The sequence below is a fragment of the Micropterus dolomieu genome, linkage group LG01 (genome assembly GCF_021292245.1).
Source record: "Micropterus dolomieu isolate WLL.071019.BEF.003 ecotype Adirondacks linkage group LG01, ASM2129224v1, whole genome shotgun sequence".
Taxonomy (NCBI): domain Eukaryota; kingdom Metazoa; phylum Chordata; class Actinopteri; order Centrarchiformes; family Centrarchidae; genus Micropterus; species Micropterus dolomieu.
The window spans coordinates 1,668,652-1,684,511 of NC_060150.1; the positions used below are offsets into that span (position 1 = coordinate 1,668,652).

Sequence of the window (15,860 nt, forward strand, 5' to 3'; positions counted from 1 at the left end):
TCTCTCACCAGTCTTCTTGGACGGTGAGGAGGCCAATCAGGTGCTGAAGCGGCAGAGACGAGCCAACAGCATTTTTGAGGAGTTTAAACCAGGCAACATGGAGAGGGAGTGTGTGGAGGAGCGCTGCAGCTGGGAGGAGGCGCGAGAGATCTTCGAAGACGTAGACAAAACTGTACAGACCTCCTGCAACTACACACCAACACTGCTGTCGCACAAAATCCATCATAACAAGTCTCGAAGAAACAACCACATAACTTTGGGAAACCCTACTGTTTTACCCAGAATCAGACAACAAGATCGTAGCGTAGCTTAGCTTAAGCTACTTTAGCACAAAGGCTGGAAGCAGGGTGCTAGCATAGCTCCATTAAAACCTCTTCCAACAACTCCACAGTTGCCAGATTGACATTTGGATCTTCTTTATTGAACAAGTGTAGAAAAAAGAGATTTCTGGTTTTTGGAACAGTTAGCATTGAAGCTAATTCTTGGATTTAGTTTGGACTTGCTAACAAACAACCACCAACATATAGAAAAGACACATTGAGTCTGTTTTTGCTGTTTAATTTTCCAAGTTTCGGATCCAAAAGCTCAAATAATTTGCATTTAACACTCTATAAAGCCAAAAAGCTTTAATCATTCTTCTCTGAGAAATACTGATCAGGTTTTAAGTTGGTTTGAGATATTTAATTCTCAGTTTTTCTTTTTTGCAGAATGAATTCTGGGCCAAATATGTTGGTAAGGCATTCGTTCTGTGTTGTCAAAATGACCACACTGACTAAGACTGGCAAATTAAGAAATTTAACACAGTAAAAATGTGTAACAAAGAATGTAAAAAAAAAAGTTTAGTCTTCAAAGTTACGTCTCACTAAAATAGTGTGATTGAATCTGCTCTGTTTGTCCTGCAGATGGCGATGCATGTATCTCGTTACCCTGTGCTCATAATGGACTTTGCAAAGACGGAATCGGTAGCTACACCTGCTACTGCCAGACCGGGTACCAGGGCTTCAACTGTGAAATCGGTACAGAACTGAAGTCACTCTGGACAATAGAGCTCAAGCTCAGTTTCCTTTAGAAAAACCCTGGATGTCCCAAAAGTTTGCAAGCAGTTAAACTTTTGTCTCCTGTATCTAACAAAACTTTATTTTCTCTGAGTTTTTGATTGTTTTGAAAGAGGAAGCCAATCTTTGCCTGATATAAGACCAATTTATCAACTTGTTACACACAATTTCCATCTTAAGTCGGACATTGCCTCCACACAAACTGATTTCCGTGTCGGAGGAGGGTTAGAGTTTCCCTACCCAAGTTAGTCACAGTTTACGTTTAGTGCCAATGCAGGAAGTAGTATGTCCTTCATGTAGCGTTAAAGAGGTCAGGGTGTAGAAGACCTCATCCCATTACAGACCTGCCATGCAGGGATATCATAGTGATTGTAGGAAACGTTGACATGAAATGTGTTCCAGGCTGAATTGTCCAATATTAATGTTCTTGTCCGGCAGCAGTGTTTTGCTACCTGGTGGGTAGTCCGGTAGTCCTTCCGGTCTTGGTCTTGACAGTGTTTCCTTTGTTTTTGCAGTTATTCCTGAGCTGTGTGAGAACAAAAATGGCGGCTGCCAACACTTCTGCAACGTAGTCCGAGGAAACGCACGGTGCTCCTGCGCTAACGGATATTTCCTGGCGTCAGATTACAAGAGCTGCCACTCCAATGGTGAGGGAGACTCGAGAGTCTAAATGGTCTTTCACTGGTCTCACTGTGGTCGAGTGCCATGTTGTATCTTAGACACCACAGGTCCTATTTAGAGAATATTTTCAGCAAATTAAAGAGTGGTGAGACCTAATGACACTCTGGCTTCCTCCCACCGTCCAAAGACATGCGGCCTAGGTTAACTGGTGACCTTGAATTGTCTTTAGGTGTGAGTGTGACTGATTGTTTGTCTATATGTGGCCCTGCGATGGACTGGCGACCTGTCCAGGGTGGACCCCGCCTTTTGCCCAGTGTCAGCTGGGATTGGCTCCAGCCCCGCGCGACCCTGTAGGCAGGATAAGCGGTTGGCGATAGATGGATGGATGGATGGAGGCCTAATGACTGTCTATCATGATCAAAGCCAATATACCACCATAACTTCTCATTCTTTGACCAAAGCCATGGTCTTCAGGTGAAGACTAAAGACTTTGGTGACCCTCCAACCTTTCCTGTAGCACCACCATCAGGACAAAATTTCCACTTGTACACAAGAAGTATCAGAATCTAATCGCTGTTCTATTTTCAGAATCAAATCCAGCATGGCTCTTTCAGTGATTCAACATTTTCGTGTACAAGTCCTGATCTCTAAATCTCACACAAACTCTTGCAGAAACCTTCAAGTGTGGCGCCATCATCACCGGAATGACCCGGACTGTTTTCAGGTACGAGCGGACAAATGCGACGGACGGGAACGCTAACAACAACTCCACCAAGCCGAAGGATGTGTCGGACGCAGTTCATCAGTCAGACTCCTCACTTTCTAAGAATAGCAACAACAGCCAGATTCTGCCAAAATCCACGCTTTTAGAGGCCTTAATCACCTCTCAAATGGCGAGTATGACCCGCATCGTCGGCGGAGAGGACTGTCCACCAGGAGAATGCCCATGGCAGGTAGATCTTTTGCGATAATGAGATACCCTTATATTAAAAAAGGATAGGGAGGTAAAGGCTGAGGTGTTACCTTTGACACACCTGAGAGTCCATTACTGTCTCCACATGGTGACCTTGAAGTCCATCAGTGTTTCCCCTATATTCATTCAGGAGTGACGGGGCGCCGCTGCTGAATTATGACCGCCAATACTACAATTTCCCACGATCATGAATCAGTGCGCTACTAATGTTTTCACTCGCACATTGTGCGGACACGGTAACACTTAATGCTTGGCTAGCTTCCTCTCACCGTCATCTGAGAGGAGAGGAGGAAAATATTCTGCCAGTAAATGTATAATAATAATAATAATAATAATAATAATAACTTTGATTTAAGGAGTCTGTCAGTAGCCTTGCTGGGCAGACCGAACAGGATACCGTTACAATAGTCAAGTTGGGAGGTGATGAAGGAGTGGATGAGGGTCTCAGCTACAGAGTTGGAGAGGCACTGTCGGAGTCTGGAGATGGTAAAAGGCAGTTTTAATAGTGTTTTTGATGTGCTGTTGGAAGGAGAGGGTGGAGTCCATGAGGACGCCCAGATTGCGTGCTTGAGGGGATGCAGAGATTGAGCAGCCATCCACGTCCAGTGTGATGTCACCAACCTTTTTGAGAAGTAACTGTGGTGCAAACACCACGAGTTCTGTTTCGTCTTTATTGAGTTTGAGGAGGTTACTGTCCATCCAGTTGTTGATGTTCTTCAGGCAGTTGATAAGCGGCACTGGTGGAAGGGGAGTAGATGACTTAGCAGAAAGTGACAGCAGCTTCTTCTTATTGACTGAAAGGTAGATTATGCCTCAAAATGACTTTTTATTCAGAAGAGTTATATTGGACAGATTATAAAACCGAAATGATCTCCTTTTTTATTTCATATATAACAACATTATATTATTTAATGACAAACCAAAAATGTCCCCAGTTTTCATTTCAGAAATCTGGTCACCTTACTGAACAGGAAAGCTGATAGTAGAATAACTTTGTCTTTTGGTAGTAATTAAGTAACATAACAGCTGCATTTCAGCTGGTGTTAAAGCGTTAAATCTCATTTTTACACACCAACCTGAGTGTGAAAATGTTGAACATCATGTACAAGCTTAGACTAATCTGGTGTAGCCTACAGCCCCGTCCTGCACACAGACTGTCCATTATTATCCAGGTGTCCACTGTACATGGACACTTTGCAGTCCATTAGACATCTGAAGATACCTGGAAGTCCATAATTGCAGAGTCAGTGTGATAATAACAGTTTTTTCCCCGCTCGTCCTCTCAGGCTCTCCTCTTGAATGAAGACGATCAAGGGTTCTGTGGAGGAACCATCCTGAATGAATACATCATCCTGACCGCCGCACACTGCATGAACCAATCACGCTACATCTACATCAAGCTCGGTGGGTCTCTGAATCACATGCAGCTCTGATTATTAGATATTATTAGCTTGTGTAGGATTTTTGTAAATATAAGGGATTGTACTAAACAACATTATGGTTGTGTATGGGCTATACAGCTATTATTTTAGTTACAGATCTGATTTGTGATTATGAGGTTATATATAATTTGCTTATTTATTTTCATAAATTTGAAATACTTCTTTTGAGATTATCATGACAGTAATTTTAAGATACGTTTTTCAAAATACGAGATACAGATCTACTTTGTAATTATGACACTGTAACACTGTAATAACGAGGGGCCGAATGTAATTAGATAATAATGTAATAATGTGATAATGTGTTTACCTGTTTGGAATAATTTAGCTTATTCTGTATTGACAGCATTAATAACTACTAAAGTGCATTTTTCTTTCTTTAAAGCACCTTAAAACATTTAATTAAAGGTGCCTTAATATAGAAAGAAGAAGAAGACATTTTTAGTTATGACTTAATTTATTACATTTTTTGTACTTTCACATTTTAGATTTGCTTTTATACTTAAAGAAAGTTGAGCTGCTGCATTTCCTATATAAAAGGTGTTGTTATAATTGTCTACAGCGGTTAATCCTGAAGTTTCTCTACTAAAATACTTTTTTATTTCTGTGTATTCAGGTGAGTTCGACGTGTTGGTGGATCACGGTAATGAAGCTACTCACAATGTGGAAACTATTATGACCCACAATAAATACAGACCGGACACCTACCACAACGACATTGCACTCATCAAACTGGCCACGCCCATCAAGTTCACCAGGTACATCCTGCCAGCCTGCTTACCTGAGCAAGATTTTGCTGAAAAGGTAAACTTTTAAACCAGTCAAACCACAGTTCTATATTTTAGAATGTATATTTGCTTTCTCCCTGAGCATTAGACGAGAAGATTGATCTCGTGTCTGTAAGGTAAATTGAAATCTACAGCCAGCAGCTGTTTAGCTCAGCTCATCATGAAGAATGGAAACAGCTGACCTGGCTCTGCCAAAGGTGACAAACTCCACCTTCCAGCACTTCTGAACTTCTTCTTCGTCTTTTGTTTAAATAATACACACAAACTATTTCTTGGCTCTGTGCCAGGCAACCAGCGCAGATGTCAGGAAGTTACTGGTCCGGGCCAAGAAATAGTCCAGCACATAATCGTTTTCACACTCGGGTTGTTGTGTAAAAATGAGATTTAACGCTTTAACTAGAGAATTTCCGAGGTGCTGGTAGACGGAGCCAGGCTAGCTGTTTCCAGTGCTTATGCTAAGCTAAGCTAACCTGCTGTTTATATTTATCTTACAGACAGTTATTAGCGTGGTTTTGATCTTCTCATCTAACTCTCTGCAAGAATGTGAATAAGCACATTTCCCTACGTGTTACATTTCTCGCCTCCTCTTGCAGGTGCTGATGAAGCAGCAGGACGGCATGGTCAGCGGTTTCGGCCGTCTCGGCGAGGGTCGGCAGCCGTCCACCATCTTGCAGCGCCTCACCATGCCCTACGTGGATCGGCTCACCTGCATGGAATCCACCCAGTTGCGCATCTCTACTCGCATGTTCTGCGCCGGCTACGACACAATAGCCAAGGACGCCTGCCAAGGTGACAGCGGCGGGCCGCACGTCACTCGCTACCAGAGCACCTATTTCGTCACCGGCATCGTGAGCTGGGGCGAAGGCTGCGCACGCAAAGGCAAATACGGAGTCTACACCCAGGTGTCCAAGTACATCGGCTGGATCCAGGAAGGCATGAAGAAGCTAATGCCCAAAGAGAAGAGTGGCAGGAGGGCGAAGAGGCACCACGGCCCCATCAAGAGGCTGTTTCTGTAAGACGGCGGATTTCATTTTTCTTCTCAAGTCCACTGAGTAGAGCCACACATTGTTCTTCTTATGTAATCACTGATTTTATGTTTGAGACTTCTACACAGTCACATTTCTGCCACAGACAGTCATAATTTAACATTTATCACTGATTTAAAGACATTACTGACATTCTTAAAGCTGCATTAATTAATTTTTCTTGCCACTTGCAGGCAGCAGAACAGCCTGTAAAAACTACTTTATAAAGAAGTTGTGTCTGACATATTAGCAACCAGCTGCCTACGTCCACACCCAGCAGACACAGAGCAACACGATCTTCTCATTGAGATTGTTCATTATTACTTGTGGGGTTCCTCAGGGATCAATTCTTGGTCCTTCATATTTTCTACTTGGTTAAAGCTGCAATAATTGATGCCTTTTTTTGTTCAAATGAGGCAGCAGACCAAACTGTAAACATGTTCATCTCATCTGATTAAAGTCTAATATTGACTCTCTTTTAGCTCCGTTTTTGGTCTCCACCATCTGAACAGTCTCTAAGTCTGTCTGCTGTTTGCTGATGGAAACAGTTTGCTGTTCAGTATTAGAAAAAAATATGTCAGCACAGTTTGGACCAGGAGGAACTGAAATTAAAATTGAACTGAAATTATGTAAAAAAAACAAGTTTTGATGTATTTTTTATTACTCACTGTCAGAAATTTGCTTTTTAAACTGAATTAAAAGCAAATAAAGAAATATTACAACAGTCTGATGCATGAAGTTTTTGTGTGATTAAAACTATAATATTACAAAATGTATTTACTTTTTCAGTTTATCTGAAGGAGTGTGACTTCTACACGTATAAATTAAGTCAAACTCTGCATCCGATTTACCAAATTGTTGTTTGTTTTTACAGTTTAAGTGGTCGGTACAATGCAAAAATATACTTTTCCTTTTTGGTTATCGCGTTAAATTTATAATTTTTTTTTTACAGTTTTGGAATCTGTACATTTTATTGTAACTTAAAAATATAAATATCTGTACTTTTATGTTTTTCTTTGTCATGTGACTTTCTATTGTTTCACCATCAAAGTTAATTCTCAACCTAAAACAACAAGTCATTGTCAGAAATGAATCGTCAACTATTGGTGATAATCAATTATTTTCAGTCATTGATTCTCAGGTTCCAGCTTTTCTAATGTCTCTGATGTTCAGCTTTTGTGTTATATCAGTGCACTGAATACCTTTGGGGTTTGGACGGTCGGTCAACCAAAAAAAGCTGAAGACGTCAACTTGGGCTCTGGGAACTTGTCATGTTCTGACATTTTATAGATTAAATTACAAGTCGATTAATTAGAAAATCTTACAAGAATATGAAATCACTCATGAAACAAAAAAAAGACGTCACTTTGGACTCAAAGTCAATTTTATTTTAGTATTTATAGAGAACATGAATTATCAATGAATCCTTAAAGTAAATGGTAAATTACTCAATAATTAAAATAATTGTTTGTTGCAGCTAAATTGGAAATCGCCAGCTGACTGATCTCCTAATCGAAGCTAATGTTAGCCAATGCTAATGGTGAACATAACACCTGGTGAGCATGTTAGCATTTAGCTCAGCCTTACAGAGCTGCTAGCTTGACGGGAGGCTCTCAGTCTTTGTTAGGAACAACAACACAGATCAGGACGTCTACATTTCCTGGAACCTCAGGTCGATTATGACTCAGGGAAATTATTATGGAGGGCTTAACCCCTAAAACTTTCTTGTTGCAAGGCGACTTTCAGAACAATTTAATCCCCCCGGCACTGTGTCCAGCTTCATTTCTCGTCATGTTCTTTCCTTCTTCTGATGAAATCCCTCCTTGTTTACCTCAAATAAACAAACCTACTGAATATTGAAGTTTCAGAGGTCGGACCTGCTGCTTGTTTTGTGTGGTTTGAGGACATGAGAGAGAGGACAGGCCAGAGTCCACGGTGGGAACACACTGTTTACAGAGAACCGTTTATTTTATACTTTTAACTCTTTATGGAAAGAGATCCGACCTGCGCAGGTGAAAATCAGACTCGTGTGAAAAGAGCTTTAAAAGACGTGTAAGATAAGATGTATAACCGCAGCACAAGTTCACCTATAAACTATAAATGACATATAGCTTCTACATTTGATTAAATTTGTAATGGAGTTTTGTTGAAGCTTTTCCAACAATGATATTTTTATAATTAGCGTTGCAGACTCTTTAATGTTATGACTTCAGATTTAAGGTTACGTCATGTCACTTGTTTAATGAATGGGTTGTGACTCATCTGTGTGTGTGTGTGGGAGTGAAGTCAGTGTCATGGCGGTCAGCATCATGGCGGCTTGTTGTCGAGCGTCTGTTCTGTCTCTCTCCCTCCTTGCCTGCTTCCTTCAGGTCGTCATCCATGGACAAGGTAAGACCTCTGAACTCTGCGGTCTTTAGTTTCGGCCTGTCGGCTCAGTTTTGTTTGTTTAAAGTCAGATTTCAAAAGATTTTAAACAAACAACCAAGTCACCAATCAAGCAGGAAACAGTTAAATCAAACAGCTGATATTAAAAGTTAAACTTTTAAATGTTTAACATTAAACGTATGAAATGTATGGTGGTCTATTTGTGCCAAAAATATGTTGAACGCAAATCATGTAACAGACTGTTTTTCACCTCTGCTGCACCCAGTGTGTCGTAATTATGACTTAGAGACAATTAGCACTTCTTATGGGAACATTAAGTGTACATTTTACTATGTAATGAGTACTTTTACTTTGACACTTTAAGTAGATTTGACCTGATTATAACTGCAGGACTATTTTTACATTGAGTGGTACTTTTCATGAAGTAAAAGATCTGAATACTTCTTCCATCACTGGCCATAATTATGAAAGTTAATTCTAAATTACATATCAAACAGTTCACAGTAACAACATATGTCATAATTATGATTTTGCTTGAGATATGACAATAAATCACAACAAATTATCAAATCGTATAAAATGTTTCTGTAGTTACGACTTTGAATGTCAGTAACGGATTTCTGATTTACTAAGTTGTAGTTATTGGACCTGTTGTGTTTTCAGTGTTTCAGGCTCCTCAGACCCACGATGTGTTCCTGCGGTCCAAACGGGCCAACATGTTCCTGCTGGAGGAGATCCTGCAGGGGAACCTGGAGCGCGAGTGTTACGAGGAGCTGTGCAACTACGAGGAGGCCCGCGAGTACTTCGAGGACAACGACAAGACGGTCAGACTCTCCCCAATAATGATCACAATTATCAGTGACGCGCATGAATTTTGGCTGTTAAGATGAAGTTTCGTTAAGAACAAGATGATTTTCTCTCATTTTACCTTTTGCCCTCAAAATGAAAAAGTATTTGGAGAAGCAGGAACCTGTTTCTGTTTGTTTCTCTTCAGTACGCCTTCTGGACTGTTTACCAAGGTGAGATCCCTTTCACATTAAATCAAAAGGTTTTAATTAATGGAAACTGGAAAAATATACTTTTAATTCTTATTTTACAAATGCTGAAAATCTACAAATTAATAAATGTGATTTCTGAGATGCAGTGCTTGTAATGGCCAGATTATTTATCACTACGCATGAGTCATTTGATGTTTATTTTTTCGTTAATTTCTTTTCATTACTTATACACAGATTTTTAGTAAAATAGTGCTATAAACTAAATAATAAAAACAAACAAATCTAGAAATCTATAAATTACTTCCACGTTTTTTAAAAGTACATAATTTACTGTAACCTCAGGTTTTCACAGCCTGGTGGAAGAAGTACTCAGATACTTCAGTAAAAGTAGTAATAACACAGAAATACTCTGTTACAAGTAAACACCATGCAGACAAAACTGCAAAATTATTAGTATCAAATTTACTTAATTTACCAAAAGTAAAAGTACACCTAATGCAGAACGGCCCATTTCAGAAAAATAAACTATATATTATTAAGTTATAATTACTAATGAATTAATATGGTCATCACTTTAGTGTAAAAGCTTATTTTAAAGACTTTATAAACTGCTGGGTAGATTTAACCTGTAATAATACGTCATCATTTATTAGTTAATTTATATTTTGTGTAAATAATCTGAATCTAAACTAGTAACTAAAGCGGTCAGACAAATGTAGAGCAGTAAGAAGCACATTTCCCTCCGAGATGAAGTGGAGTGTTACTATAAAGCACCATGAAGTTCCTGCCCGGAGATATTTTCTTGACATTTTATAGAAAACACAGGGTTTCTTTATTTTTATTTCTCAAACGTTAGTTTGTTTATTCGTCGTCTGATCAGCCTCTGTGTCTCTGAGCAGATGGGGACCAGTGTCAGCCCAACCCCTGCCTCCACGGGGGGAACTGCACCGACAAGGTGGGGGGGTTCCACTGCTCCTGCACCGCCCCCCACCACGGACCCCTCTGTGAACTGGGAGCACCGCACAAGCCGGAGGGTCACGTGACCTCCGCGCCACAAATCATCAGAGGTTTGACCACACCCACAGCCAAGTGTAGCCCCGCCCCCAAAGAGGGGCGTAGCCTGTAGACCAAAACTTGTGGTGCACTCAGGGGATCCTCAGTTTCCCCAGTTTATTCATTCTGGTGACGTTTTCAGACCTGTGGCGTAACTATCCATCGTATCCGTGGCGACACTTTACATCACATCCCTGAAACTTGATTTTTTTTTTTACTTTAGCTACTTCTGTCCATTTCAGAAATCTCCGAGTGTCCGACTGACGGTCCAAAAGCTTGTCACCAGATGTGCACGGTGTCCCACCACACCATCACCTTCACCTGCTCCTGCGTGTCAGGATTCAAACTACAGACTGACGGACGCAGCTGCCTGCCTGAAGGTCTGACCCCCCCACCACACCAACCATGTTTACTAAACCAGCTCAAACCGGTGAAATAACAAAGGCTTTGTGTCCTCAGTGGAGTTTCCCTGTGGACGACTTCCTGGCAAGTTCAACACAACCGCCTCTGTATGTCACCATGGAAACTGTCCCTGGCAGGTAAGATCCTCTCAGCCAATCACAGGAAGCCTTAGCTAGAGTTGTTTTAATATGGAGTTAATTTTGTTTCATCATTTGTGTGAATTGATCAGCAATCTGTGAGTAAATGTGTAAACTCTAAAAATAAAACCCTTTCCACAAACACAAAAAGAAATAAAAAACAGATCTGCAAATACACAAACAAATTCCACAAAAAAAAATATCTGTAAATATATTAAATTCATTTATAAATTGTTGAAAATCATTTGTGAATATCTTCCTAAAATTTACAACTTTCGAACAGGCATTTGTGAGGCCCGCTTGTATTTGTCGATCTCGGTTCTACATACTCGGAAGTTTGAAACAAGCTTTCCGCCGGTGGAATGAAAATAGATTCGTGTCACGCAGATATTTTATTTGTGGAATTTGTTTGTGTATTTGCATATCTGTTTAATATTTGCTAAATATTTTTGTGAGTTTACAAATCTTCTTTTTGTGTTTGTGGAAAGTGTTTTATTCTTACAGATTACACATTTACACACGGATTGCTGATTTGTTCACAAATAATATTGAAACCAAAAAACCTCCATATTTAAAGTTTTATTTAGTTCTGAGCAGTGATTCCTGTAAAACGTTCCAAGAGGATTAACGCTCCTTCTGGCCCAAACTAAGAAAGCACTACTAACATCTCACAGATATTAATGGAACAATAATCAGCTCTTCTCCACATGCTGTCCCGTTTCTTACCCGAGTCCTTCTATGTTTGGCAAATCAGTATCATCTCTTGTGACCTTATATGTGCTTCTGCTGTGTGTTTGTCTCCAGGTGTCCCTGGTGAACAGCAGTAGGGTGGAGCTCTGTGGTGGCGTGGTGTTGGGTCGACGCTCTGTCCTGACCGCCGCCCGCTGCCTCTTCCTGGACCCAGGATCCGGCTTCTATCCCTCCAACTACTTCGTGGTCTCCGGTATTGAGACTTTTAAACCAACTAATTTAACTTCAACCTGCTGACTTTCTAGTGGCCGATTTAGTCCTAAAATTTGATCAAATATTTATACATTGTTCTTCCACGTCACAATAAAAGTCAGCTGGACGATAATATTTTGACGTCTTGTCTCTCGTCTCTCAGGCGATAAGAAGACGCTCATCCCTGTCCGGGCTCTGTACGTACACGACCGTTTCCATACAGATCACCACGACAATGACCTCGCCCTCCTCGAGCTGGCCGGCCCCTTGCCCTTTAGCTCCACCCTCATACACCTCTGCCTGCCCCCTAAGGACTTCAGCGAAAACATCCTGATGCATCCTGGGAGGACGGGCGTCGCCGTGAGACGGGGGGTCGGTGCGACCAAGACGTTAGTCTACATGACGCTGGAGGAGTGTCGCCGTCAGCTGAATGTTTCGCATCCGCTCAGTAACAAAATGTTCTGCATGAGGAACCCAACTGGCGCCCAAGGAAGATCAGCTGGACCTATAGGGAACCCAACTGGTGCCCAAGGAAGATCAGCTGGACCTATAGGGAACCCAACTGGTGCCCAAGGAAGATCAGCTGGACCTACAGGGAACCCAACTGGCGCCCAAGGAAGATCAGCTGGACCTACAGGGAACCCAACTGGCGCCCAAGGAAGATCAGCTGGACCTACAGGGAACCCAACTGGCGCCCAAGGAAGATCAGCTGGACCTACAGGGAACCCAACTGGCGCCCATGGAAGATCAATTAGACCTTCAGGGAACCAAAACGGCGCCATGGGGAGGCTGAATAAACAAACAGTGAACCAGAACCGAACCCAAAATGGGAAAAATGGAGCAGACAGCTACAACAGCAGGAGTCACAAGCCCTCCGAAGGCAACAGGAACGCGAGGTCAAAGGTCAGCGGCGGGCAATGTGGCGGTCAGTTGCAGGGGACGCCTGTTGCCACAGTACAGAAAGGGACAGCTTTTCTGACCGGGCTGTTGCTGTCATCGTCTGCAGGCTGTGATGGGGGCGGCGGTCTGGTGTTCACCAAACTTTCCCGCTACATGAGCTGGATCAGACCGAGGCTGCAGGCCGCAGAGGACCACATGACCCCCCAAGTCAGCGTGTATCCTGAGAATCCCTAACAGCCCGCCCCCCGCCGCCATCTTTAAAACTATGTTTAAAAAAAAAACCAACTTTTCATCATCAAACTCCACGTTCACTAAAAATCTCTTCAATGGACCAAACTTTCAGTTCCTTAACTGCAAAACATTTTCCCACAGTAAACGTTTGTGCTGATGTGCAACTTTACGTTTTCTTTCTTGGTTTGTTATTGAGAGCCAGGTTCTTTGATTTATTTGATTTGGTGATGATCTTGGTGCCAGCAGAACCAGGGTCTGGTCTGGTCTGGTCTGGGCGAGCATTCGGCACCAAAGCTGTGAGCATCAGGGGGATTTACAGCTTGGAACAACCTCAGTATGTTTTATTCTGCCTAACTTCCTGTTTAGAAGAGAACTTTATCACATTATGGGAGTAAAAAGGCGATGTCATGGGGAAAAGAGGTTTGTTTTGGCTTTTACTACAGGACAGAAACATAACTTTGACAATAAAACCTTATTTTACAATCACATTTCAGAGGTATCCAAACTGTAATGTTGTGATGACGCGTATAAAACCAGTGAAATTTTATTTTGAAGTCGAGTGTGACTTGAATCTAGCATTTATTTGATATTTGTGCTAACAGTAAAACCTAAATTTTTAATTTATGAAGCCACAGATCATATTTAATGTCAGCAGTTTGTAAATTTCTCATGTGAAAGTGCTGAATAAGAAATAGTAATTTTAAGTAAATATGAAAATAAAGACTCCAGTACCCACAATGCACCACCCAAAGCCTGTGGTGGTTTAATTTCATGAAGTGTGTGTTAACACCTGCAAACACGATCGGTCAAATAATCATCCTGAAACACGCAGTACAAACCAGCATCTGTTTTATTCAACACTTTTTACAGTACAAAATAAAAAAATTATTAACTGAATGGAAGAAAAGTTTCCTGCGGAGCGTCACGGCCAGAGGGGATTGTGGGTAACGTAGTCTAGGAGACTGAGGACAGAGGAGGGAATGGATTCTGTTTACTGACCACAAGTTTCTGGTGCTGATGGGAGATGTAACCTTTGATGTGACCCTGAGGGAGACAGAAAACACAGAAGAGATCAACGTTTGTCCTTCGTTGACTCCCAGGTTGTTGTTTCCTGTGTGTGTGACCTCACCATGTAGATCAGGTTGGCGAGGATACACTGCACCTCGTCGATGTCGACGTCCTCCACCTGCATCATCTTCAGAGCCACCAGGAAGGCGTCCAGAGGCAGCTGGTGAGTCCTCAACAACAGATACCTGCAGACAGGAATCAGCCAAGGTCACCAAGCGGCCGCCAGCGGCTCAACACGATCAGTGGGCGTATTAAAGGCGGGAGGGCGACACTTTCAGTCAGGAGACCGGTGTTTGTTTCCCCGTGTGAAACTAAAACTAACATTTAATGTTTTTATTTAAGTTGCGTAACTTACGAGAGGTAAAGTTACATATTTATTTTAGCAGTGATCTTTTCCTAAAACCACTACTTTTATTTTGAAAGTCTAACTGGCTGCTGCAAATTTACAACACATTTTCACTCTTAACTCGTCACATATGGACGCTTGGTCAAGACCACTTGGCGTCGAACATTTAGCAGCGACGTTTAGGGCTTCACAGCCAAGTTAGCGACAATAAATGTGGAACATCTGGTTAGACTTTCAAAATAGAAGTCACGGTTTGGGTTAATAAAATAACTCTGTTCACATACGTTATTTAAGTGACTTGCATAATAAATAAAAAAATACATTTAATGTTTTTGTTTCACACGGGAAACAAACACCAGTCTCCTGGATGAAAGTCCAGTTTCTGGCCCACCGTCCACCCAACCACCTCCTAACTCTGACTTTTCAGTTAAATATCCTACACCTATTTTTAGCGTTCAAAGCTGACACTACAAGGTTCCCCAGTGCGTTACAAACTGACGCCGACGGGTCTTGACCATGTGTCCATATGTGACGAGTAAGAACGGGTTGATATTTATTGTCGCTAACATGACCGCGGAAGCCCTACACGTCCAAAAACAACGCTTAAGTGATACCCCGGGTGTTAAAAAGCGACGCCACGGGGCCGTGACCAAGCGTCCATGTATGAGTAGTTGGGGGAATGTCAACAAATGATGACGACCGAAACTACGAGGCAAGTACCTGGATGAACAAATCTAAAGGGGGACACTAGTTTCATACCGAGTCCGGCTCACAGTGACCCGATCACTCGTGTTGACGTCCACTGAAACACTGACGCGTCTTTATTTATCTGACGAACAGGATCTGAGAAACTCACACTTTCTTGAAGAGGTTCCTGTAGGTGATGATCTTCAGCTTCTCCAGGATGAGGAAGATCCCACAGCGGATGAAGAAGGTCTCGTGTTTGGACAAAGCCTCGTTCAGCAGCAGCAGGTTCCCTTCACTGACACACACACACACACACACAGGTCACCTGACGCCATCATGTCACTTCCTGCGTTACCGCCTCCAACCCCCTGCTTACCTCACGCCTTTGGTGACGTCGGCAAACTGCATGAGGTCATATTTCCTCAGGAGCTGATGAGTCGGCATGTGACCCTGAAACACCAGCAACAAGCTGCAGTTATACTGGGAGCCCTGGGATCTGAACCTGCAGTCACACTGGGAGCCCTGGGATCTGAACCTGCAGTCACACTGGGAGCCCTGGGATCTGAACCTGCAGTCACACTGGGAGCCCTGGGATCTGAACCTGCAGTCACACTGGGAGCCCTGGGACCTGAACCTGCAGTCACACTGGGATCTGAACCTGCAGTCACACTGGGAGCCCTGGGACCTGAACCTGCAGTCACACTGGGAGCCCTGGGATCTGAACCTGCAGTCATACTGGGATCTGAACCTGCAGTCACACTGGGAGCCCTGGGATCTGAACCTGCAGTCACACTGGGAGCCCTGGGA

General features: G+C 42.4%; 4 protein-coding genes across 5 annotated transcripts in view; 3 read left to right on the top strand and 1 right to left on the bottom strand.

Annotated features, from left to right (window-relative positions):
- The window catches only part of f7i (coagulation factor VIIi), an 11,697-nt gene extending 5,069 nt beyond the window's left edge, over positions 1-6,628 (top strand). The window contains exon 9 of the mRNA XM_046051916.1: positions 5,703-6,628. Coding sequence (XP_045907872.1) covers positions 5,703-5,895 — 193 coding nt within the window. The 3' untranslated portion in view covers positions 5,896-6,628. The remainder of the gene's footprint in view (positions 1-5,702) is intronic.
- Positions 5,325-15,860, top strand: part of LOC123972328 (venom prothrombin activator porpharin-D-like) — an 11,080-nt gene continuing 544 nt past the window's right edge. Inside the window, exon 1 of the mRNA XM_046051762.1 lies at positions 5,325-5,451. The gene's annotated coding sequence lies outside the window, so the exon portion shown is untranslated. The remainder of the gene's footprint in view (positions 5,452-15,860) is intronic.
- prozb (protein Z, vitamin K-dependent plasma glycoprotein b) lies at positions 8,199-13,482 on the top strand. The gene is made up of 8 exons (XM_046050730.1): positions 8,199-8,292; positions 8,953-9,113; positions 9,284-9,308; positions 10,187-10,354; positions 10,583-10,720; positions 10,800-10,879; positions 11,684-11,822; positions 11,985-13,482. Exons 1-8 carry the CDS (start codon positions 8,199-8,201, stop codon positions 12,953-12,955), a joined length of 1,776 nt encoding a protein of 591 aa, XP_045906686.1. The 3' UTR covers positions 12,956-13,482.
- Positions 13,785-15,860, bottom strand: part of pcid2 (PCI domain containing 2) — a 12,025-nt gene continuing 9,949 nt past the window's right edge. For both annotated transcript variants that reach the window (XM_046051069.1, XM_046051060.1), the window contains exons 12-15: positions 15,430-15,503; positions 15,223-15,348; positions 14,082-14,205; positions 13,785-13,996 (exon numbers count right to left, since the gene is read on the bottom strand). In XM_046051069.1, coding sequence (XP_045907025.1) covers positions 13,907-13,996; positions 14,082-14,205; positions 15,223-15,348; positions 15,430-15,503 — 414 coding nt within the window. In that variant the 3' untranslated portion in view covers positions 13,785-13,906. The remainder of the gene's footprint in view (positions 13,997-14,081; positions 14,206-15,222; positions 15,349-15,429; positions 15,504-15,860) is intronic.

Bases quoted from the DNA above. Each gene is read 5' to 3' on its own strand.
- prozb (XM_046050730.1), top strand. From the start codon at position 8,199: ATGGCGGTCAGCATCATGGCGGCTTGTTGTCGAGCGTCTGTTCTGTCT. The intron at 9,114-9,283 runs GTCAGACTCTCC...GTTTCTCTTCAG, and splicing joins TCGAGGACAACGACAAGACG to TACGCCTTCTGGACTGTTTA. The intron at 10,355-10,582 runs GTTTGACCACAC...TGTCCATTTCAG, and splicing joins CGCGCCACAAATCATCAGAG to AAATCTCCGAGTGTCCGACT.